General features: G+C 38.7%; 4 protein-coding genes across 6 annotated transcripts in view; 3 read left to right on the top strand and 1 right to left on the bottom strand.

The window, feature by feature from the left end:
* LOC116059719 (heparan sulfate glucosamine 3-O-sulfotransferase 6) overlaps positions 1-6646 on the top strand; it is a 14064-nt gene extending 7418 nt beyond the window's left edge. Inside the window, exon 2 of the mRNA XM_031312967.2 lies at positions 4888-6646. Coding sequence (XP_031168827.1) covers positions 4888-5506 — 619 coding nt within the window. The 3' untranslated portion in view covers positions 5507-6646. The remainder of the gene's footprint in view (positions 1-4887) is intronic.
* A 6963-nt stretch (positions 6647-13609) lies between these two features.
* fahd1 (fumarylacetoacetate hydrolase domain containing 1) lies at positions 13610-14572 on the bottom strand. Its single transcript, XM_031312755.2, has one exon. The coding sequence runs from the start codon at positions 14471-14473 to the stop codon at positions 13811-13813; it is 663 nt and encodes a 220-aa protein (XP_031168615.1). The 5' UTR covers positions 14474-14572; the 3' UTR covers positions 13610-13810.
* Positions 14573-14707: 135 nt separating this feature from the next.
* Positions 14708-18934, top strand: LOC116059578 (hydroxyacylglutathione hydrolase, mitochondrial-like). The gene is made up of 9 exons (XM_031312754.2): positions 14708-14971; positions 15649-15833; positions 16452-16516; positions 16888-17005; positions 17075-17183; positions 17429-17532; positions 17716-17817; positions 17917-17996; positions 18107-18934. The coding sequence occupies exons 1-9, from the start codon at positions 14905-14907 to the stop codon at positions 18204-18206; spliced, it is 930 nt and encodes a 309-aa protein (XP_031168614.1). The 5' UTR covers positions 14708-14904; the 3' UTR covers positions 18207-18934.
* Positions 18935-19580: 646 nt separating this feature from the next.
* LOC116059677 (hydroxyacylglutathione hydrolase-like protein) lies at positions 19581-23694 on the top strand. 3 transcript variants are annotated; one of them, XM_031312917.2, is made up of 9 exons: positions 19581-19689; positions 19934-20072; positions 20403-20467; positions 20588-20705; positions 20826-20934; positions 21177-21280; positions 21573-21674; positions 22300-22379; positions 22702-23694. In XM_031312917.2, the coding sequence occupies exons 2-9, from the start codon at positions 19968-19970 to the stop codon at positions 22850-22852; spliced, it is 834 nt and encodes a 277-aa protein (XP_031168777.1). In that variant the 5' UTR covers positions 19581-19689; positions 19934-19967; the 3' UTR covers positions 22853-23694. The 3 variants fall into 3 exon arrangements, with proteins under 3 accessions (XP_031168777.1, XP_035852885.1, XP_035852886.1); XM_035996992.1 differs by lacking the exon at positions 19581-19689 and having other exon boundaries at positions 19696-20072; XM_035996993.1 differs by lacking the exons at positions 19581-19689; positions 21573-21674 and having other exon boundaries at positions 19696-20072.
* The last annotated feature ends 110 nt before the right edge of the window (positions 23695-23804 follow it).

Below are 23804 nucleotides of genomic sequence, written 5' to 3'. Positions count from 1 at the left end.
TGGAGAGAGGTGATGGCGCATGTTTATAATGTTGTTGCTCAGTGTCAAGCCCGTCCTCAGGCTACGTATGGTTTTTATATGTTAATTTGTATTCTTTCTGACTTTTGCGTCCATTATAGTTTGAGGCCTCATCGCTTACTCAGGTTTCTGTATAGACAAAGAACACGTAGACAGCATGGCGGCAGTCGCCCTTAGTATCCTACAGACAATCATGACTCCTTTTGTGTGTATGCAGGGTCTTGGGTTGTATCACATCGACAGTAGCGTCAGTAGCGTGTTGACGTTGGCATATAGTGAACCTTTATGCTTTGTCACTGTAGTACACCCAGGTTATAATGGTTTGGCATTTGGGGAAATACAATTATTAACTTTCTAGCGTTAGATGAATAGATCGATAGCGCTCTCATTTCAGAGATCGGTACCTTCTCATCTAACTCCCGGCAAGAAAACAAATAAGCGCATTCCCCAAAATGTCAAACCTTATTGTATTGTATTCTTTCAACTGCTATATTTGCTGCTCGTTGAACCTTTTTATTGTTTTTTTGGAGATTAGCAGCATATGTTTCATCCAGGCATGAAGGCGTAGATCGAGGTTCCCACACTCATCCTGTCAGTCTGGCCCTGAGGCTCCTTCTGTCACCCTTGAGCACAGCAGCACTGCTGGGAAACGTTTTCCTTCAGTTTGTTGTGAGCCCCCCTCTTATTTTTTACGGCCTTAATTTTCCACTGCCTCGTTAATTGGGTTTTAGCTCTGAAAGCGTTGGACGTAGAGTCTCTTTCAGCAAGTCAGTGTTTAGCATATATGATCCAGTAAATGAATATAATAACCCATGGAAGTTTAGATCTGTTTTTGTTGTTAGAAAATGGCATGCTAATTGGATTTTTGGGATCGTTTTGTCTACAGTCAGCTTTACTTTCTGTGCAGAATGCCTTTTATTAGGGCGCTACAGGGGGATGAAGCTGCAGCACTTCAACGGGAGAACCCATAATCTCGGGGGCAGGAAGTATCTTGGCCACATCCTTGTTGCCAGGGTTAGTATTTAATCTTCTGATCCAGACTGCCTAGAACATATCAGTAGTGTAATCAGCGGTGTAGCACTTAAGGGAGAAAAAGTGCTACATCCTTTAAGCAGCAGGGAGTTCCAGACTAATGTGGCTAGTCAGCCAGGCTTTCCAATGCTGGGCTAAATAGAAAACATTTTCATTCTCTGAGTTACTCTCTTTGCACAACAGTAGACTAAAAGACATGTTTCCTTAAGTCAGGAGCAGATTTATGATAGAAAATGGCTATTATTGATTCTCTGATAATGAGACAGATTGTGATGAGGGAGATAGGGACCTGGAGAGAGGGGGGTGGGGGGGGGGAGCCACAATTCATTAACTATTAACTATTCATGAGTATGGAAAGACAACTTATGGTCAATTACTGAAGTGACACTTATGTGAAGGAGTGAAGGACAAATCGAGAGGAGTATGGATGAGAGAGGAGAGGACAGAGAGGGAGACGAACACTCATTTTCTCATCAGTAAACACTGACACCTCTGCATTTACATTGTGTATGTGCACAAACTCACTCAAGCACACACACACACACACACACACATACACACACACACACACACACACACAGCGCATGCACAGCGCATACACACCGCATGCACACAGTGAACAATCTGTCATATAGAGACAGACATATTGATTAGACACAGATAAACAGGGGACAGAAAGGCAGCGACAGGCCATTTGCAGCTCTTGTAGTTGGATAATAATCAATTAATGGTCTTTTATTATGGGGATCATTTGATGGGGGTGGATTGAAATGGCTTAACTTTAAGTAAAGGGGGAAACTCAAAACTTACACAGGAACAAGAATGTTTTTTTCCCTTTTCACACTTATGGTCATGGACTCTCCATGTGACAACAAATATTTTGTCATATTTATTTAGAACTAGAGAAGGTTTCTTCATAGTTGCAGCACACTAAATATACAACATGCAGTTTTACCTTTGATTTTCCCTTAAGTAGCTTTAAGTAGCTCTTTTTCATCTTCTACACTGTCTGACAGTATTATATTTGTATTGTGTATGACCTTATTCCAGCACTTCATTAAAGCTCTTTGATGTTTACACTGATTGATATATTCGTAAGACTCCTTGTTTTTATGACTTCTATGAAAATATTCTTTATGTCTTGTGCAGCAATGGAAACAGGGAGAAGTGCTTAGCCTGACAAATATCAATATGTCTACTTTGGTTTAATCCTTAAAAAAAACAAAGTTTAAAATTTTTTTTATGGGGCACAGAAAATAACTGCACCGGGCCAAGAAATAGTCCGGCACATAACCTCCCTACCCCCTTAAACCACAACATGTTGCTTTTATACTTCTGTTTTTGTACAGACTAAACAAATCAGATACAGTACATACAGTTATTTAGTAAGCTTTAGAGATGAATTTTGTTACCTTTGGTACTGGCTGCTGGCGGTAGCTTCATATTTACCATAGCTACAGACATGAGAGTGGTATCAATTTTCTCATCTAACTCTCATCAACGTGTTTTCCAAAATGTCAAAGTTTTCTTTTGAGAGCTCCACTACAATTTGAAATAACATTATGTGGGTTTGCTGAATGTAATGACTGATGCACAGCAGAGTGCTGCTAAGGGGTCACTGTGCTTTGACCTCAGAGCAAGAGTGAAGTCAGTGCAACCTGTACTTTGATCTCTGACTGCTGCTCCTAACCCCAGTCAATCACTGCCTTGTGTACTTTAAAACTACTGGAGGGTCAGTTTCATCAGCATCCAGAATGAAATGTGGCAAAGCCTCAATGTGGGAGTAAAAACTCACCCATTGAGGCTTTGCCACATTTCATTCTCTCAGCTGGAACATTAAGAAAATATTAATCATTTTGGCATATGGTACTCAAGAGGTACATTCAATCTGTCTACATGGCAAACAAGAGTGTGTTTTTTTAACTGAATCAAATTGATTAAAAATGTTTTTCATCTTAAAGGCTGACAATTGTTATTTTTTAGTATCCGCATCTGAAAGCAAACACTGGGTCTAATGGACTATTACATTATGGATACTACAGTTTGCTTTTCAATCTTACTAGAGCAACTGCCAAAATTGAAATAAATTGCCTCTTGGATGTCCATCAGTGTAATTTCTTTTTTGTCATTGACATTTGGACTTTTTGCAGACTTCCAATCTGAAACAAATAAAGCACACAGGCTCCATTACTTGTTTATTTTATAGTAAGCCACACGAAACGCTCTGTTTCCAGTAACAAATAAGATGTGTTGAGTAAATGAACTACAGGCAATTCATTTGCTGTTTTAAAAATTGATCATCATCTGTTTGTCATGCAAAACAATTTGTCTCTGAAATCCAAATCCACCACAATGTGGACACACAAACAATGCCTGTCGCATACCATTACCCACAATGCCTGTTTGCCAGATAGTACTGAAAGTGTATAGGACAGCAGATGTGCAGTTAGTGCTTGAAGTTTAGACGTACAATGTAAGATATGTCAGTAGATTTGCGGTCATTGGTTTAGATTACAAATTAATATACATTGGATTAAAATGCAAAATCTATTTCTGAAATATAGTAGCACATCATTCAACTGATGCCTTTTCACCGCCGTATTCTACACAGCATCTCTCCTCATTGTAGCCATATGTTCAACACACTAGCGGAGCTCAGCAGCTTGCCATCCTGTTTGTACTTCCTGACTTTGGTCTGTTTGGTCTGTTTGAGTCCTTGTAGGAACCCGTAGTAGAGGTGAGGGTAGTGGGGGGGGGGCACTTTGCTCTTGCAGGAAGAAAGGAGGGGGTTGGAAATCTGTAGGAAATTGCTGTTAAGTGGTTCTTGAGGCTTTGTGGTTTTGACTCATCAGGCCCATAGTGAGTGGATGGTCCTGTTGTGCAGGCCTTACAGGCTCCAACAGATGGGCTGTCTGCGGCTCTGTTTCATAAACACAATGTATGGACCTTTAATCACACAGATTTTGGGCTGCTTTAATGTTTAGCGTATATAATGTGTTTACGTTATCCCTTTGATGTTCTTTTAGCTTTATCAGTTTCTACCCCCACATGTGATTAAATTGGCATACTAATGGTGCGATTTAACAAAATGTAAAGCCATAATGCAACTGGCACTCTGTTTTTAAAGCTGCATGAAGCAATATTTATATATCAACAACTGGTCAAATGTATGTGTAATGTGAAAGGGGTTACTCTTAGTGAAGGACCCAGAGAATTATCACCCAACTGTGCGTTTCCTTCAGCTCCACAAAGTGTTTTAGTGTCTTTTAGCTCATTGTTTTGGTTTTACGTCCCACAACTTTAATCTTTTGGTTAACTCTCACTGCTGTGATTAGCAATGTTTCCAGGTGTAGAATGCAACTATTTTCAATAAAAAAGCCCTGATAAACCAACTGTACACTACCTGCCTAGCACCCAACAGCAGACAGACATGTAAACAACAAGCCAGTGAACATGGTGGAGCATTCAGTAGCTGGAGAGCCCAGTATTTCCTCCTAGGAGTTGGTGAACCATAAACAGAGCTAAAAGGAAAGTTAACATTGGATTTACATTTATCCGGAGGACTCAAACACGATTCCAAGTGGACGCAAATTTTGCTGTGTATCTGCTAGCATGTTAGCCAAATCGACTATATATGGCCATGGTAATATGTCAGTGTTGTGTTTACAGCTTGTTCCACTGCCTATTTGTTTAAGGCTTTAAAAAAGCACAAATAATCAAGCTTTCAAATTGTGACACATCAGCTGGATATATTACAGAGTGAAACAGTCTCCACTATTATGGCTCTGAGAGATGAATCAGAATTCTGTGTCTGACCAGTTTCTTTTATTCATTTAGGAACCTGATGCCTCGGACCCTGGATGGCCAGATCACCATGGAGAAGACCCCCAGCTACTTTGTCACAAAGGAGGCTCCTAGCCGTGTCTGCATTATGAACTGCCAAACCAAGCTCATTGTTGTGGTCAGGGATCCTGTGACGCGGGCTGTATCTGACTACACCCAGACACTGTCCAAGAATCCAGGCCTTCCATCCTTCCAGAGCCTGGCTTTAAAAAACTCTACCACAGGTGTGATTGACACCACGTGGAGCGCTGTGCGCATCGGTCTCTATGCCAAACATCTGGAGAACTGGCTTCAGTACTTCCCCTTGTCTCATTTTCTGTTTGTTAGCGGTGAGCGGCTGGTGTCTGATCCGGCAGGGGAGATGGGCCGAGTTCAGGACTTCCTGGGTCTGAAAAGGGTTGTTTCAGACAAACACTTCTACTTCAACCAGACCAAAGGTTTTCCCTGCTTGAAGAAGCCAGAAGGGAGCAGCAGACCTCGCTGCCTTGGTAAGTCTAAGGGCAGACCCCATCCCCAAATCCCATCTGAGATCCTACAGAGGCTCAGAGACTTCTACAGGCCCTTCAACCACCTTTTCTACCAGATGAGTGGACAAGACTTTGGCTGGGACTAATAGGGGAGATTCCTGTCATAGCCCAGATAAAAGCCAGTTTGACTGTTTTTTTTTAAAAGATTATTTTTTGGGCTTTTCCACCTTTAATTTTTGACAGGACAACTAGGTGAGAAAGGGAAGACATGCAGGAAATCATCACAGGTTGGATTTGAACGCTGGACCTCTACATCGAGGCATAAACCTCTCAGTGTATGTGCGCCTGCTCTACCCACCGAGCCAACCCGGCCACACCCAGTTTGACTGTTTAATGCTCCACAGGACTAACGTTCTCAGGGACTGGGTAGAGGAATTCAAAGTCCACCAACTTCTGCCTCAGTATAGACTCAACATGACATGCAGCACATGAATTGTTACTTTTTTGTTGTAGAATAGAAGCCGACATGAACACAGTGCTGCCAATATGCAAGTTACACACATGGTTAATGGCTTATTTATTAAACCATTAAAAGATTAATGTTAAGCGGAAGTTAGAAGCAAAGTACATACCAAAGGGATGGAAAAAACATTGCCTTTGAATATCATTTTTGACTTTTGTTTATAAAATAAGCTGATATTTATAGTTTCTGTTGATTTGAAATACAACAGTTACAGATTTATTTTATGAAAGAAATGTATTTATTACACGACAAGGCAAGACATGAAACTGAATTATGTTTTCATTGACAGGACATTGGAAAAAATGTCATACTCCATGATACACCAATCTCTTCTTAATTATTAGCAGTGTTACTTTGACTGCATATAATGTTTTCATTACATTTTCTGTTTCCAAATGTCCTTTGAAATGCTACATATCTTAGTTTGATGTTGCAGGGTATTTCTCTGTACATTGCAGTTGATATACCAATGATACCTCATCTGTAAATATTAAATGTGTTACAATCACCAGAAACCAAACATACACACATTCCATTTGTAGGCATTTGTAGATATTTCTCCTCTCAAAGCCGCACATATTTGAATTGCCTTGAACAGTACTAACTGTATCCACTGTTACTCACTTAAATACATTACTGTTTTGATCTGTGATTGTTTTCAACTATTTAAAACTCCATATGTAAGGTACACAAAGCACAGTGGTGTGTTTAAAACTGTAATTCTGATGCTTTGGGTTGTGAAGTAAAGCTGTATCTGACATGACATCCCAAGTACAATGTTTCATCTTTTTTCATTTCATGTGTTACTGTAAAGTTATCAAGCAAACTGATGACGATGACGATGTTTCTATAAAGACTGCTAGAAGAATGATATACATTTGGCCCTCAAAAAGTAAACCTAATCCAATAAGTGTATCTGAAACCTATGCCTATTCTAATCCACATAAAGCTTGACAGGCATAGCAACATTAACTAAGGGGGACGGGCTTAGTGAATGGTCAGTTCTTCCATGGTAACCCTGTTAGTGCTGCCCATGGATATATTATATTAACGGTGGTCAAATCTAATTGACCAAAATGTCTCTCTCTCTTTCTGTCCCACACTTTATTTATGCTTTCAAACTTTAGCTCCGAAAGCTCACTCTTCCCTCTCTTTCTCTCTCACACTGCTTTTCCCTATCGCCACTTCCACACAGTGAGACCACATGTACAGTCTGAGGCCAGTGCGCTGCTGTGGCCTTTAATTATGAAAGATGTCAGTTCACTCAGAAAGCCCCCCTTCTTCCTCTCTGGGTTTAGAATTAGCAGCAAAACCCTTCTCTTTTATCGTATACACTATCCTGTATGGAAGAAGAAGAAGAAAAAAAACATCTGGTGGATGGAACAACCAAAAAAAAAAGGAACCCACTTAAGATCTGAAAAATACACTGAGCTGCAGATGTTTTTGTTTGTTCGTAACAATGGATGGAAATATGCGTGACCAGTGCTCACATTCAATGATTAAACCAAAAATATTCAATCAAAACTATCAACATTGAGCTTTGTTTGTGGAAATGTAGTGGCTGCTTGCATTAGCGTGCTAGTATATACTGTACCTGCAAGTTTGCATGCACATACACCCATTGCTTTTGGCTCTTTCCATACATCTTGCCTTCTCTAATTTTAGTCAATATTTCTGTCACATTCCCCCTCTGTTTTATATGTCTGGCATTAGTTTTTAGTGGGTCTCTCTAAAATTTAAATGTGCTTGCCTCACTTCATCTGTGCCAACTTTTATTACCAGCCATAGTGATAGCTGCCTTTTCGCTGTGCCAGCCCAGCAGCAGGCATTAAAATGGACTGATTTCCCATTCTGCCATCTGCGAAAGATGTTAGTGTCAGTGTTCGCAGGACTGGCCCAGACGTTAAGTTTTATTAAATCAGCAGGACATTCGGCATAATTTACGGTTGTCACTAAACACTGGTAATGATGTGATAAATCCAATTGAGGTGAAGGAAGAAAGAGCGAGTATAACGTAGGAATGATTGAGAATGCGTTCTGTTAAAGCAAGACGTAAAGATGTACGTTGGTGTTCATCAAAATGAGCTACTGCATATCTAATAAACCATAACTTCATCCAACTCTGTGATCTAAGCAAACAAGCCTTACAGTATTCCCTCTGGTTTGTCTTTGCACAGATTGCCCTGTAGAGACCACCAGCACTTAGTCATGTTTTATGACTCTGTCATCAATATTGAAGGTGTACGGCAATTCGCAAAATTCACGATTTGATTTGATTCAATAGAGTACAGTGCTGTCACAGTTCCAGACATCCTCACTGCAGCTGCGTAAATGTCTTACTTTTCCATTACAAATTTATTTGAGGATTCAACTTTATAGTAGGCCTAGTTAGTCTGGCTATCACCAGACCAAGCTCAATCTTTTAAGATTGAACATTAGTCTGGGGAGTCTGCTCTGTATTTTCTCTGCACAAGAGGTGTGATCAACGGGCATAGTTCAAATGACTCTGTACGCAATTGGATAGTCCTTCAACCAATCAGACCAACGATCCGGGTTGCTGCCATGGAGTGCTGCGCTTCGGTGGCCGGCCTGTTGAATGTATACAAAAAGCTGCTTGGTCGCAAATAGCGCGCCAGGTGGATAAGCCAGTTTGTGATTGGTTCCTGCAAATTGGTAACGGAAGCAGGATAGATGAACATACAGGTTTCCAGCCTGAGCTGCAGGGCGAAATCAAATCGCCGGCAGATCGGGCTGGGTTTACCCAGTCTAAGGCCTGGTATAATATATAAACAAGTATTTTGAGTATTGTAATAAATATCAAAACATTTTTACAATATCTCAAAAACATGCTGTATCATTTTACCTTAATAACCACAACCATGCATCGTTCATCAGATTGTAAACAAAATACATACATGATATACTCAGAAAACCCATTGCAATTGAAGGATAAGAGAAGGCAATAAGTAAAATATGTAGATATGACTTATCCTTTAAGGTTTAGTGTTGATTCCTTTTTACACTGAGGGAAAGTTTGGATGTAACCATTTAAAGGGACAATTCACCCCAAAATCAAAAATACATATTTTAAATACATACTTTAAATTCGAAAAGAGATTTCAGACTCAACACCTACACCAAATCCAGATAGAGAAACAATACACTTTTCTCAAAAAATTTGTTTGAAATCCAGGATATGCTGGATTACAATTGCTTAAAACAACTGAAATGCATGGACAATAAATCACAGGGCCATAAAACTCAAAATCTTCCCTTCTCATGGGAACAGTAATTTGTTTAGCTTTGGCTGGCATGCAGCTTCCAAGGATTTTGAGCATACAATTTAATGCATGCCATCAATTCCAACCATTGTGGATTTGTTTGCATGAGTGAAAATAGCCCAATGTGGATTGAGTTACTGGCCACTGTGACCATTTGAGATTAGGCGTGATGAGGGATATATATTTTGTGCGGTGACTCTTGTTTGGGAATAATGGGCACATGGCAGACTAATCAGAAACACCCCAAGGGAGGGATGAACAACTCTGAAAGCTGCGTTGAAGGAAAGGGGGAATGATTGCTACACAACAGATAAAAAGTAGGATTAGAGTGTAAAAGCGGTTTCCCTTTGAGGAGCCACAAATGAAGACGGTTCATACTGAGGACTCCACACATTTTCTACCCATACCGCAGTCTCCTTCAATTCAGGGAAGAGATGCTCGGGGATTTTCTCTCTTCTCTGTGGTTTAGGCCTCACAGCATCTTGTAAAATGGTGACTCCAGCTTTAATTGATGCAAGAGTAATTTGGGTTAGAGAGATTTACAAATGTTCATGGTAGCTCAACTCAAATTGGGGAACTTTTTTAGGGATTTGGCATTAGGAACTTTTATAACAATGTTTTTCTGGACACATTTCAGTGCATACTTCTGTTGCCATTTTAGTCAGCAAAATACCAATGGATGGAAACCTTTTACACTACGAATTAAAACTGCATTCTTACATTCAAAATACAACTCTTCTGGAAACATCCTTATTCGTATGGAACTTTAAACACTGTATGGAAGAAGCATTCTTAAATGAAATGCTGTGTTTAGTTGGTAAACCTACAGTATGTTCCATGGCACACTACCCACTTTGCTTTCCACCTGCATCTTCAAACAAAATGTTAACACACTATGTGCAGTCAATCACCCTGAATGAAAGAGGCTCGCACCTGGCCTTCATGCATGGTTTCTTTTCATTTGCCAAAGACCCCATTCATTATTCCCCATTCATTATTCTTATTCTATAAGGAATTACAGCCCTTAAATTTTACTTGCAAAAAAATCACAAATTGTTTTTTGATTTGCTCCATGGTGTTATTAATTCCCAACCACCCACTTGTCCATATATTATGACATTGATTAATTACATGCACTGTAATTGTTACATACAGACGAACCAGTCAAGACGTGTCAATGATTTTTGAAAAATGTGGGGTAAGGAAAACTTCAAGGTGTATTCACTGTAAGCACGGGGTTGACATCCAAGGATGCAAACTTAAACATACATACAGTGCAGACACGCAGTAGCCCTTCTGTCTTTCCAAAAACGAAATATAATCAATTTCCTGCCCATTTGAGTGTGTGTCTTATTGATGCGATGTGTCATATTCATCCTGTCTGACTCAGTCCTTCCAATGGTTGTGTGTGTTTTGGTGGTTTCTTTCTAAGAATGGCCACACCACATCACTGTCGAGTGACATACAGTGCAGCACGCAAAGCAAGGCATCACGAATGGTCATTTTCTGAGCACACACACTGCCAAGTTGTAAATCATTTTCACATGTTGGACCTTCTTGCCATAAATTTCATGTCATGAGCTCGTGCTTTAATCCACCAAAAAAAGGTCAGTGCAAAATCTTTTAAAATTAACTTTCTGTCATCTAAGGACGGTATGAGTTAGCATTTGTGCAATTCATGGACAAAAAGATGCTGTTGTGTGTTTCTCTTTACATGTTTCTTTATATGAAGATTAACTTAACTGGGATTTATTGTGAGAAAAAGAAAGAAAGAAAGAAAAAAGGTACAAAATCGTACTTCCCTTCAGAATCCATAGAAACCGTGGATACATCTTCAAGCCCGTATTCATGTTCAAGTTGTTTTCCGTGTGAACCTGAGAGATTTGACCCGGTAACCTCCAGCAGGATAAATAGGCTACTTCTGCACTAAAACTACTGCTAAGCCGATGGCTACTAACAGATGTTTGACCATGTCGGTGGTAATAGTATGTCACATATTACTACAGACAGCCTCATATTCAACCGCTCATGTATCCTTTTGGTCTATATGTGCACCCACATATGTAATATGCTAGCATGCTCACAATGGGCATTGGGAGTTGTCATTAGTTTTGCAAGTATTTATAAAATATTCATAAAGTATTGGACAATACAAAATTTTACTTGATGATGTCACTAGATGAAAAGCCAGGGGATCACCAAAGTGATCACAATTTACTGAGGGCGACGTAAATGTGTTTACCAAATTTATTGGCAATTCATCTAATAGTAGTTGAGACATTTCACTCAAAGTCACAAATGTAAACCTCATTGTGAGAAAGGTCAGATCATCAAAGTCATTAGGATTTATCATCTGGGAATCATAAATATGTGTATCAAAGTTTGTGCCAATCTATTTAATAGTTGTTGAGATATTTCAGTGTAAATATCTCAAGGTAAAAATGTATCTTTATGCCATGTTTTTCTCAGTATTAGATTGGATGGGGTAGAAAATTGACTCTGTTTACGAGAGAATTCCCTCAGATTTCTCTGTTGCACAGTTACCAGCTGGCTTGATTTCATAACACAGGTGACATCATTGGTGTGTGTTAGATCGGAAGACTGTGGTCTCCACGTAATCCTCTCCCTTGAAAGCGTTAAATATACCTCAGCAGACTCCTGCTCGATGACAACACACTTCATGTGGTGAACGCTAAACTAGAGCTGAGCACGAGCTTTGAAGCCATTGTTAAAACCTTTAAGGGTGTAATACCTTCAGTCAAACAGGGACAATGAACAGTATGATTCATATCTCATAAAAGATGACACCTGTATGCACATGCCACACTGTGCACTGCTCTAACCATGTTCTAAAAAAAACAGGCCACGACTACATTTCCCAGATACCAAATCTAATTGAATCTGTCATAACTGCTCTGATGATGGACACATATAACCACAGAGTCCCCCCAGGGCCAGGGCTTGAGTCCTGTGAGTCTTGGAGATAGCATGCCCCACAGGTGTGGGAAGATGATGTACACAGACTCGGGTTACTGCAGACTGGCCTGGGACAGGTTGATGGAGGCTCTGATTGATCCTGAAAACAGAGACGCCTGTGGAAGAATTGTAATTGAACCTGGAACAGATGTTAAACAGTCCAGGAAGAATGTGGTTATGATAAAGATTCACAGCCTGAAAGTCAAAATTACACTGAAAGAACAGAAATACTATTGCTAGGGGAGTCTTTTTGGTGCATTGTTGAAGGTCTAACCAGACAACATACATTAAAGAGGCAACAGGGTTCACTGTGTAGTTACATAATGTATCAAAACGTGGTCCATCAAACACAAAAAATACATCTCAGCTAATCCAACTGGCAGCAAAATGTGTTCCAAATTTACAAATAACCACATGTAGCCAGTGCCAAACCCTCAGTCCTCAAAACTCCCTTACTAACATGACTATTTTCTCAACTTGAACTCATCTGGGATAAACTCTACTTTACATTTAAGCTACTGACGGGAACATTGCATTAATTCAGACTGTGATGCCTAATGTGACTGTAAATATCCTCATCATAAGTACATCACTCTAGTGAAAATATAGTAATGCATATAGTATGAAAAGTTGAAAATGCTATAGATGTTAGTTCTTTATACTGCTATTATTAGACTATCACTATAATCCCAATATGTATTTACTCTACTTCTATATCAGTAGTATCATGACTATTTGGGTATAACGGATGCTGTATGACTGAATTAAGTCAGTAGTAATGTATTGAAGCTTAAACATCCTCTCCACTACATTTCAGAGGGAAATACTTCTTCTACACTATATTTTGTTGGCAGCTGTAGTTACTTATAACTTTACTGAGTCAGATGTTTAATACAAAACATAATCAACAATTAGATTATGATGTATTGTTATAGGTTAAGCTTCCCAGCAGTTTATAAAGTAGTTAAAATTAGCCCCCACATTTACCAGCTGCAACATTAAGGTGTTGAACAAATGAATGCATCAATAATTATATAAAAAAAATACAATTATATAATATATATTATTGTCAAATGTGTCATTCTGAATAATTTTAATACCTAAAGTACATTTTGCTGCTAATACTTCTGTACTTCTACTCAAGTAAATTTAACATAGTACTTCTACACTGTCGTATCGGTACTTTTACTGACATCACAGTACTTCTTCCACCACTGTATTTAACTCAGTATATACAGATTATAAAGTTTTTAAAAATACTTCTTAATGCATATCAATCTAGTAATTATATATATAAAAGTACAACACTGACAGGTCAGTCTTCAATAATAATAATAATAATAATAACATACCCTTTGATCGTTTTGCTGATTATACATTTTTATTTTAACTTTATTTAATAACAACATGCTTTTCACAATCCCTGGTTTAAGTAGCTAATGATCATAAGTGTACTCATGAAATCAATCAATGTTACCAAACTGTGTTTTATTCAAGTACAAGCTACAATGCAGCATCAGAAATATGATACAGCACTGCCATCTGCTGATCCACACAGATATTGAAAATATATTTGAAAATAATTACATTCAATCTTCAAATAAAACACTCTCTTTTCATGAATCTGTGTATTTATTTCGTCTGAAGTCATTATTGTTTTTTTGTTTTTACTACTGCTGTTGTCTGTCCACTCTGAAGCTCATAGTGACAATGTCCTCGATCCCAGCCTGCAGCTCATCATGCTGCTGCACGGCGGAGACTCCTTTCGGGGTCCCGGTCAGGATGAGATCCCCCTCCTCCAGGGTGATGAACTCGCTGATGTAGCTGATAAGATAGGGGATGGAGAAAATCATCTGGGAGGTGCAGCCGTTCTGCCGCAGCTGGTCGTTCACCTTAAGCCACAGCTTCACGTTCCCCGGGTCAGGGATGCGCTCTTTGGGGATGAACTCGCTGATGGGACAGGAGGTGTTAAAAGCTTTAGCCCTGGTCCAGGGTAGACCCTTGGACTTACACTCGTCTTGGACGTCCCGAGCTGTCATGTCCAAGCACAGAGCGTAGCCTGCAACGTGCTCCATAGCGGTGGACTGAGGAATGGCCGTGCCCCCTTTCCCGATGACCACTCCTAACTCCACTTCATGGTGCAGGTTACTGGAGTACAGGGGCACCAGGATGGAGGAGCCCTCTCTTACATATGCAGAAGGTGGTTTAAGGAATAGGACGGGCTCTGTAGGAATCGCATTTTTCAGCTCTTTGGCGTGGTCGGCATAGTTTCTCCCTACACAAATTATCTTCCTCCCCCATTCCCAGAATCGAGATATACTTCGTGCTGTCATTGTGGAGAAATGTGAACGTTTGAGCCAGTCTGAAGCTGTCAGCACCAGTTAAACCAAACTTTGACCGACACTGGTCCCAGACGGTCCCAGAAGCGAGATTATTAACCTACGGCAAGCTTGAAAGGACATACAGTAAACTCAAAATATCAAGTTAAAGCTGTTATATCAATCTATTTAAGAAGTTTACCAGGACTAAAATATCAAATAAATATCCCCACATATACCATACTGTATCTTGATAGATTCGTCGTTCAAAAATGCGGAAATAACCAATGTATTTGTGTTTTTTAACTGAATATTCCTGATCTACTCCCCCAGACTTGATTGGTGGAGCCTGGGAGGTTAAAGTTGAAAAGGGACGGACGCGGAACTAAACTGAACTAAACTTTTCTGGTTTACGTGAATGCGATAACGCTTTATCTGCTGTTGCTATGTTATTCAAGTCACTAGTAGGGAGTGCCTGCACTCTGCTTGGAGCTGCAACAGCCTTCAAATTTGGTACGTGGTCACAATTTTTCACTATACAAACATCTACCTTAACATGTTAGCTGGTGCATTTACATGAATGTAAACTAGTTACGAATGGCTAATGTTTTTCTTTTGTCGTGTCTGAAGAGGAGGGCCTGCTGTCTTAGCAAACACCTGCAGCTAATTACATACAGCAATCCCCATTAACAGTCAAGTTAGATCAATGATGTAGCAGCTAGTTAGCTAGGTGAAAAAAATTAATGCATTTTTAAAGTTAGCATTGAAGCTAACGTTGTTTACTTTATGTTGTTGTGTTAGCGTAATTTACAGGTTCACACTTGTCCAGCCAATGACTAACGTCACGGTTTAATGCCATTAGTTTCCTGGTGTTGTTTGTGGCTGCATAAAATAATATTTCTAGGGAAAGGGTGCCTGTCATGAAGATAGGATATGTTATAGGAATAAAATGAATTATTTAAGACTAACAGAGTGTCCTCATGTCAGTAAAAGCGAGACTAGTCTATATCTAAAAACACGTTATTTGTACCCAGGGGGCAATTTGCAGAGGCACCTAGAGAAGTACAGTAACACAATATAGGAAAAGTACATATAGTATAATACGTAAATGTAAAAAAAAAAAAAAGCTGTACACATTATGCTAGTAGTGATGATAATATGAGAATATTTACTTGTATCTTCTCATGAAGCACCTGTGGAAGTCCAGGCCCAAGCAGCTGCCCTCCTTCACAGCGCTGTGAGGAAATCCTCTCTGGTAGAACAAGCAAATATGAGGATTGAACTTCTCCCTGCACTCAGTGACAACTACATGTACCTCCTGATTGATGTGGACTCCAGAGAAGCAGCTATTGTTGACCCTGTGGAGCCAATAAAGGTTTGTGTATTATATTGTAGTACTTTTGAGGTGCCTTTACTCAAGCATTTCCATTCTATGTCACCTTATACTTCTACTACTATATGGACAGTTAGCTTTGCTGTATTATTAAACTAACCACTATTTTATAAAGTAGTTAAAATTAGCTTCACATCCTTGACCAGCTGCCACATCAAAAGGCTGCTAGCTGTTTTTGCATCCAGTGCAGTACTTTTATTTGCAATCCTGCATTCAAAATCTTACTTAAGTAAAAGTACAGTAATATAATTTGCAAAGACTTCCATTTAGGGCTACAGCTAATGATTATTGCTGTATATTGTTCTTTTGACTAATCTTTTAGTCTGTAAAATGTCAAAACATAGTGAATAATTCCCATCAGGGATTTTCTGGGCACAATATAAGTTCTTCACTCCCAAACCCACAGATATTCAATTTGTAATGATATAAAACAGAAACAATACAGCATATCTTCACATATGAGAAGCCAGAACCAACAAATGTTTTGCACTTTTGCTGGATAAAGGTTTTAAGCAATTGACAAAATTGTTGGTGATTCATTTTCTTTTGATTTAATCATTTAGGCACTACTGCAGTTTGACCCTTTCCTGCTTTCAACAGGTTGTGGAAGCTGTCAGAAAACATGGCGTAAAACTCACAACAATTCTGACCACTCATCACCACTGGTAAGCTACAAGTTAAGTTAATGTTTTATTTTACACATAGTGTTACAATGGCTGTCATTTGTTTACTATATTCTTGAGAGAATTCTGAAAACTAGTTCAGAAAAAGACGATGTAGTGCACATTCATGTAGTTGCTGGTGCAGGACAAAAAAGTAAATGTAGAAAGAAGGTAAAGTCCGCACAAGAGTTCAGTGCTGATTTTGAAGTATTTTTTGGAGCATTGAGCTGTTGTGCGGACTTAACCTTCTTTCAGAATTCTGAAAACTCTCAAGCTAACCAGCCAAAAAGGCCAGTATGCTAAGAAACCATTATATCTGCATAAAACGTTTGCTGAGGAATAGTAACAATACACTGATCATTTCCCCCCCTCAGGGATCATGCTAGTGGAAATGAGAAGATGGTAAAGCTAATGCCAGGACTGAGGGTCTATGGAGGAGATGACAGAATTGATGCTATTACAAAGAAAGTTTCTCATTCCAACAATCTCAAAGTAAGACCATCAAACTATCTATTCATAAGCCTCAAATGATGTTTGCTCACCGGTGTCTTTCTTTCCCAGATTGGATCACTCAATGTCAAATGCCTGTACACACCATGTCACACAACTGGTCACATCTGCTACTATGTGACAAAAGAAAACAGCACCGAGCCACCAGCTGTTTTCACAGGTATGTCTAATCACATCAGATCCATCAATTGTATTCTTCACAAGAAACCGTACAAGGTATAATTCTAGTGAAATGTAATCTGCAGATGTACTGCACAAATAAATACCAGGAGACAATGAAGTCTCTGACAAAAGCCTTAAATCTGTCAAGATTGATCAATAGGTATTGATGCAAGCTCTGTATGTGTGAACTTTTTTTAATGCCCTAAGGACACTCTTTTATTTTATTTATTTATTTTCATGCAGGGGACACGCTGTTTATGGCTGGTTGTGGTAAATTCTTTGAGGGTACAGCAGAGCAGATGTACAAAGCCTTGATAGAAATTCTGGGAAGCCTGCCTCCTGAAACAGTAAATATATGTACTCCATCTGTAACGTCAGTGTAAAGTGTATTATTGAAAATGTTTTTAAGATGTTTCTTCAGCAGAGATATGCAATACATTTTCCATTCTGGGTGCTGAAAATGACATTCTGATAAAGTATACCTAAGCTGTATGGTAGACTGACTAACGATGGTGTGTTTGTGTTTTAAGCGCGTTTACTGCGGTCACGAGTACACCGTCAGCAATCTGAAATTTGCCCGTTATGTGGAACCAGACAATGAAGTCATTCAGAAGAAGCTAGCTTGGGCAAAGGTATTTGACTGACGTGTCACATCCAAGCAATGAGTGCCTCAACCAGATGATCAACCCTTGAAACTGAAAATCAAAACGTCTGTGTTTGAATTTCTATAGGAGAAATGCAGCAATGGAGAACCTACTATCCCGTCCACTTTGGCAGAGGAATTCACATTTAACCCCTTTATGAGAGTGAAGTATGTAGAGCATGATTTAACTATTAGTTATATTTTATTTACTTACAACACATGTATATGTCTGAGTAGTTTGTTTAGAGCTAATTACAGTTCTTTGATGTTTAATGCAGAGAGAAGTCCGTGCAGGACCACGCAAAGCAGACAAACCCGGTCGAAACCATGAGAAGTCTCCGGAAAGAAAAAGATGGCTTCCGGGTTCCCAAGGAGTGATGTCCAGTGCACTCATGCTGACTGTTTCTTAACCGCTTCCAAAACTGCAGCCTGTCAATAATAGAGTACTACAGAGAATATCTGCAATTCAATTTTAAAGCGACTTAAGGTAGATGTACTACATTTACTCTCAGTCAAGGCACACATTTTATATCCCTATATTCAGCCCTGATATGGCTATAAACTTCATGTAGTTGTATTTGGTTTGTTTGGATGATATTGGTGTGATAGTTGATAATTGAATGATTTAAATCATTGAGAAATACATTTGGTCATCTGTAAATCTGAGTTTTAGAGTATATTTAGTATTATGTTGTAATATATTCATGTAAAAACCTCAACTTCATAAAGTGTTAAAATTGAAAGATTTTAACAAGACAGGGAGCTGCTTGAGGAACAAATGTTGGAATATGTGTAACATTTCTGTAAATTGATGAATAATTTCTTTGTAAAGATTCAAATCAATGCTTTATTTAGGAATGTTCCCTTGTGGCATTTCTTTTCATATTTACTTGGAAGCTGTTAGTTTGATGTTAAATTCAGCGCAAGTGCTTTTTATTTCTTTTTATTGAAAAGCATTTTGTGAGCAAAGCATTATCTACTTATTGGTTTGTCAAGCATTGCAACGTTGGATACCATGAATGCTCTTTTGCATGTAAAGTACAATCTTACAAAGAATATTGCATTGTGTTCTTTGGAAAAAGCAATAAACACATTTATTCAAGTCAGTGGAATTAAGTCTTGAATTCAAAATGTACTTTAAAATGGCTCTTTATGCAGAACGGCCCAATTACAACGGTTATATTATTAATATAGTATTAGATTATTACAAGAGCATTGACATGTAGTCACCACTATGCATCATGGGTGTGTTGGACCTTCAACTAAGTTATACCCTGTTGGGTAGTTTATAAACTGCATCACATTTTATATGATGATCGTATGTTTTATATAACAATCAAATTTGTACTTAACTGTTCAATTCCATTAAAGTATTTTACTTTCAGATTTAAATCTTTATAATTTGGAAATCAGATTTTTTTTTAAATGGTTTTTATTTTCAAGCAAGTCTAAAAATACTGAGCAGAACAAGTGTGTGTGTATGTATGTGTGTGTGTATATATATGTATGTGTGTGTGTGTATATATGTATATATTATATATATATATATATATTATATATATATATATATATATATATTTGAAAAATCATTCAGACCAAATTTCCTTTACAACAATAATTTCAAAAATTCCAAGATGGAAAAACATTGTTGAATGTTTCCGGCTCGATTAAAATGTCTTGGATTTGACAAGATGTCTCGATGATGTCGCGAGAACTTCACAGTCTGAATCTACGGGCATTCTCCTATATATATGTCAATGGCATTCTCTGGTCTGAATTCAGAGATGTAGAATAATAACTTGCATACCATAACAGTCGGGCAAGGATACAACAACCTCTAATCGATATCAGATACACTGAGGTAACTGAGGTTCATTTATTGACTTATGTTGTTTAATTTGCCATTGATGTTCAAGCTGTAGAAAATGTTCAGTTTTATGACACATCACCAGAGCCAGAGATAGTTTTAATGCTGGTCCTGCTAACAGAAGTCTGAACACAGTTGCATGCTTTTATTAGCTAACAATATCAGTGATAAATTAAAAACTGGTGCATATTGATAGTTGGATGATAATGTTGACTAATAAAACTCTTTCTGAAGTCACTGTTCACTGTGGTGCGCATGCGTTTAACGGTGCCATGAAGGTAAAGGTGATCTCCATACTGGAGGACAACTACATGTACCTGGTGATTGAGGAGCAGAGTAAACAGGCCATAGCTGTGGACCCTGCTGTACCACACCGGGTGAGAGACAGATACTCCTGTTTTGGTCCATGTGATGAACATTAAAAATGTGTCATTTTCTGGCCTTGTTTGCACAACTAACACAACAATAAAATATAATACATTAATCAAAATGGATTAGTGAGATCATAAAAACAAAACAAAAAATAAAATAAAATTTGATTCTGAAGAATCAAACAAATACATACTGTAAGCATAATATAGCGACACAAATTGGAGAGAACACGAAAACGAAGACCAAATAAGTATATGTACTGACAATAATATAAATGTTAGATTTTTTTCCTGTCAGTTGACTAAAAGTTACATACATATACTGTATTTTTAAAGCTGCTAGAAATAGTGAAGAGAGAGGGCTTGTCTCTGACAGCTGTCCTCACCACACACCATCACTGGTAAGACCACTGGTTTGGTACAAGATGGCGGTAGCCTTGCCTTAATAAAGTAAATCAGTAATACCAGAACACCCAAACAAATCACTAATAATAATTAACCAACCTGTTTTTACTGATCAGGGACCATGCTCGGGGGAATGAGGCTCTGTTGAAGGAGGTTCCCGGGCTGAGGGTGTATGGGGGAGACGATCGGATCGGGGGTCTGACGGATAAAGTCACCGACGCCCAAGAACTCAAGGTGCCCAAAACTAACAGTAAAATGTCTCCAGTTTCCATTTTCAACATTATACAAAAATACTGGGGTTTTTTTGGGTCTCTGCCATGTTGTCTTTTGATATTTTGTTTTCTCTATTTGCAGTTTAACTCCATCAATGTGAGGTGCCTATTCACTCCCTGCCATACCTCTGGGCACATGTGCTACTTTGTTTGGGAGGATGAGTGCACTGACGCCCCTGCTGTGTTCACAGGTCTTTGTAAACATAAAGAGCTGGGGAACCAGTTGAAACCTGTGAAGTACATTTCTGAACACAGCTTATACCTGTACAGCACATGTCATGTGGTATCAATTGTAAATATAATAGCTTCATTTTGAGTGGCTAGAGATATGAATCCTTGTTGACCAGTACGATGTCCATTGTTCTTATTGTGTGGGATGACAGGGACTGACCACTCTCCTCTGCCTCCGCTTGTCCTTTCTTTTGGTTGTTAGGGGATACATTGTTTATCGGTGGATGCGGGCGGTTTCTTGAGGGCACGGCAGAACAGATGTACCACAATCTCACCAAGGTGCTGGGCTCCCTACCTCAAGACACGGTTAGTGGAAATAAGAGATTTTTGTCGTGGTTGTGTGCAGCCCTCACAGGGTTAACGGCAGCTAACATGACCTCAGATAAGAGCTGGTGTAAGACTGCGTCACAGTGATGAACAAACACACATACAATGAGGTGATTGAGTGCAGCCTGGCTCTCTTTTCTGCCTACATAGTAGAAAACATCTAAAAAAAAATGGCCAGAAGCCCAGAATGACCAAGATACTCAAACTCTACTGCTATGTGTGTGAGTTAATCAGAAATCCTGCCTTTAAATCATTCTTTGTTCATCTGTAGAAGGTGTTCTGTGGACACGAGTACACCATTAAGAACCTGAAATTTGCCATGCTGGTGGAGCCAGAGAATGAAAAGGTTAAAGAGATGCTGAGCTGGGCCAGGGTGAGCAATTCAATGAAAACTGCTTAAAAGAATAAAGCTCATATTCTCTATTTTTTTTATTGTCAACAAAAGACAAAAAACCTTAAAAGCGCTTAGTCCGTCTCATAATACTTTACTCTCCCATTTCAGCCCCAAGCCCACTGATTCCGACGTAAATCTTTAAAAATGGGTTAGAATATAGACTCTTAATTTTTTACAGTATATAGTATATTAAATAATTTCCTTAAACAGCTGGGCACTGTAGTTCTTTGCAACAATACCCAAAAATGAGTAAATAGTGCATTTGCTGGGGGCTATTTTCAGCCGTGGAATGAAACATATTTACATATACAGTTTTTTAGTGAGTATTTCCGGCAACAGAACGGTGTTTGTGTGATTGAATCAAAGATAAACTACAGTTCACGTTAAAGGTAATGAAGTTGGCTCATTGAAGTGTTTTCAATAGTTGCACAACAATGGAAGACTATAGAACAGTGAAATAAGCTTAACATAACCAGCAATCATTGCTGGTTATGGCCTTTTCATGGCATTGGACAAAAACTAAAATATTGCCAGTCTTATCCTTTGAATATAAATTGAGAAATATTTATTTTGCTGCGTTGCCTGACAGTTTTTGTTTTCGCAGGCGAGAGATGATGATGACAAACCCACAGTGCCGTCTACCCTAATGGAGGAGTTTGAGTACAACCCTTTTCTTCGCCTCTCGTGAGTTTGAATATTTATATACAGCATGTATGAAAGGATCTACCTGGTGTATACATGTCTCCAGCCATTTTAATAATTTAATTTCGAGTTTTTCAACCAATTTGGAAAAAAAATGATTTAGACTTTCTTGTTTTGGCATGGATGTAGTTTATCTTTGCACTTGTTTTGGTGCTTCTCGTAGTTTTAGTACACAGCATACGTTGGTAAAACAAGATCCAGATTAATCAGTGGTTTTTAAATCTGGACATTTCCTGCCACAATTTTGTGTTATACTTTGTCTCAGTTGTTGATGTTTCTTTCTTATCCTCTTCCTTTACTGTAGAGAGGAAGGAGTACAAAAGTTCACTGGAAAGACAGACCCAATAGAGGTGCTGAGGGTCCTGCGGAAGGAGAGGGACACATTTAAGAAGCCCAAGCAGAGACTTCCTCCCCATGCCATGTTGGCTTTGGAGTGGGGGCTTCTCAGACCCTGAGATCCAGTTTCAGAGATCTGAACATACTCAACTATCAAGGAGAGATAGTCTGAATGACTGACTGCAGCAAGACACAACTCTGTAGTGTGTGTTATTTGTTGCTCTAACCCTCAATGTAACCAATGTATACTGCTGGGAACCTGGTTGACCCTAATGTGTGTGTTGTTTTAGTAATAATGAAACAATGACTGCACAAAGAAGCCAGTGTAAAGCTGCTTTCATTGAATATTCCTACAAGCTAAATTAACGAAGGGCTGGTCTCCCAGTCTGTTACGCACAAACTAACTGCACCAGGTAACGTCTGCTAATACCAGTTTCCTTTCAAAAAATAGATACTGTGTTTTGTGTATTTATTGCTTTAAATAACTGATTTTGGGAGAAAACTACGCTTTATTTCTTTATAACTTATTTGTATTTGAATGTTTAATTTTCTTGATATGCACTTATTTTGTCTGGTAACCTTGTTACTGCCAGTGCATTTTACTTTACTTTTTTTTTTACTAATTTCAGTTTGGACATACTGTATATATACTGTACAATTGCTCTCTTTCTTGCGTTTGCAGTTGGACACAATTGATTTACTGTAAAAATACAATTTAAGTAAATTTAGACTGCACATACACATACCTTTGGAACAGTAGTATGATATGTTGCACTCATACATTGTACAAGGTTAGAAGAAACATGCAGTGTATATCATTATGAAATGTAAATTATTGCTTCCCAAAGTGAGTAAATCCTCATTTTGCAAGAGCCTAAAATAGAGTCAGAGTCAAGATTATTCAATAAAAGATATGTCTGAAACATTATTCTGTTGGAGATCTTTTAAAAAGAACTTGCAAGTGCCCAGGTTGGATCAGTGGGTAGAGTACATGCACATATACTGAGAAGCTTATGCCTTGACGCAGAGGTCCAGGGTTCGAATCCGACCTGTGACGATTTCCTGCATGTC

This window comes from Sander lucioperca, chromosome 21 (assembly GCF_008315115.2).
Source record: "Sander lucioperca isolate FBNREF2018 chromosome 21, SLUC_FBN_1.2, whole genome shotgun sequence".
In the NCBI taxonomy this organism is placed as follows: domain Eukaryota; kingdom Metazoa; phylum Chordata; class Actinopteri; order Perciformes; family Percidae; genus Sander; species Sander lucioperca.
The sequence above is the reverse complement of the archived record's forward strand: the minus strand, read 5'-3'. Positions and strand labels throughout refer to the sequence as shown.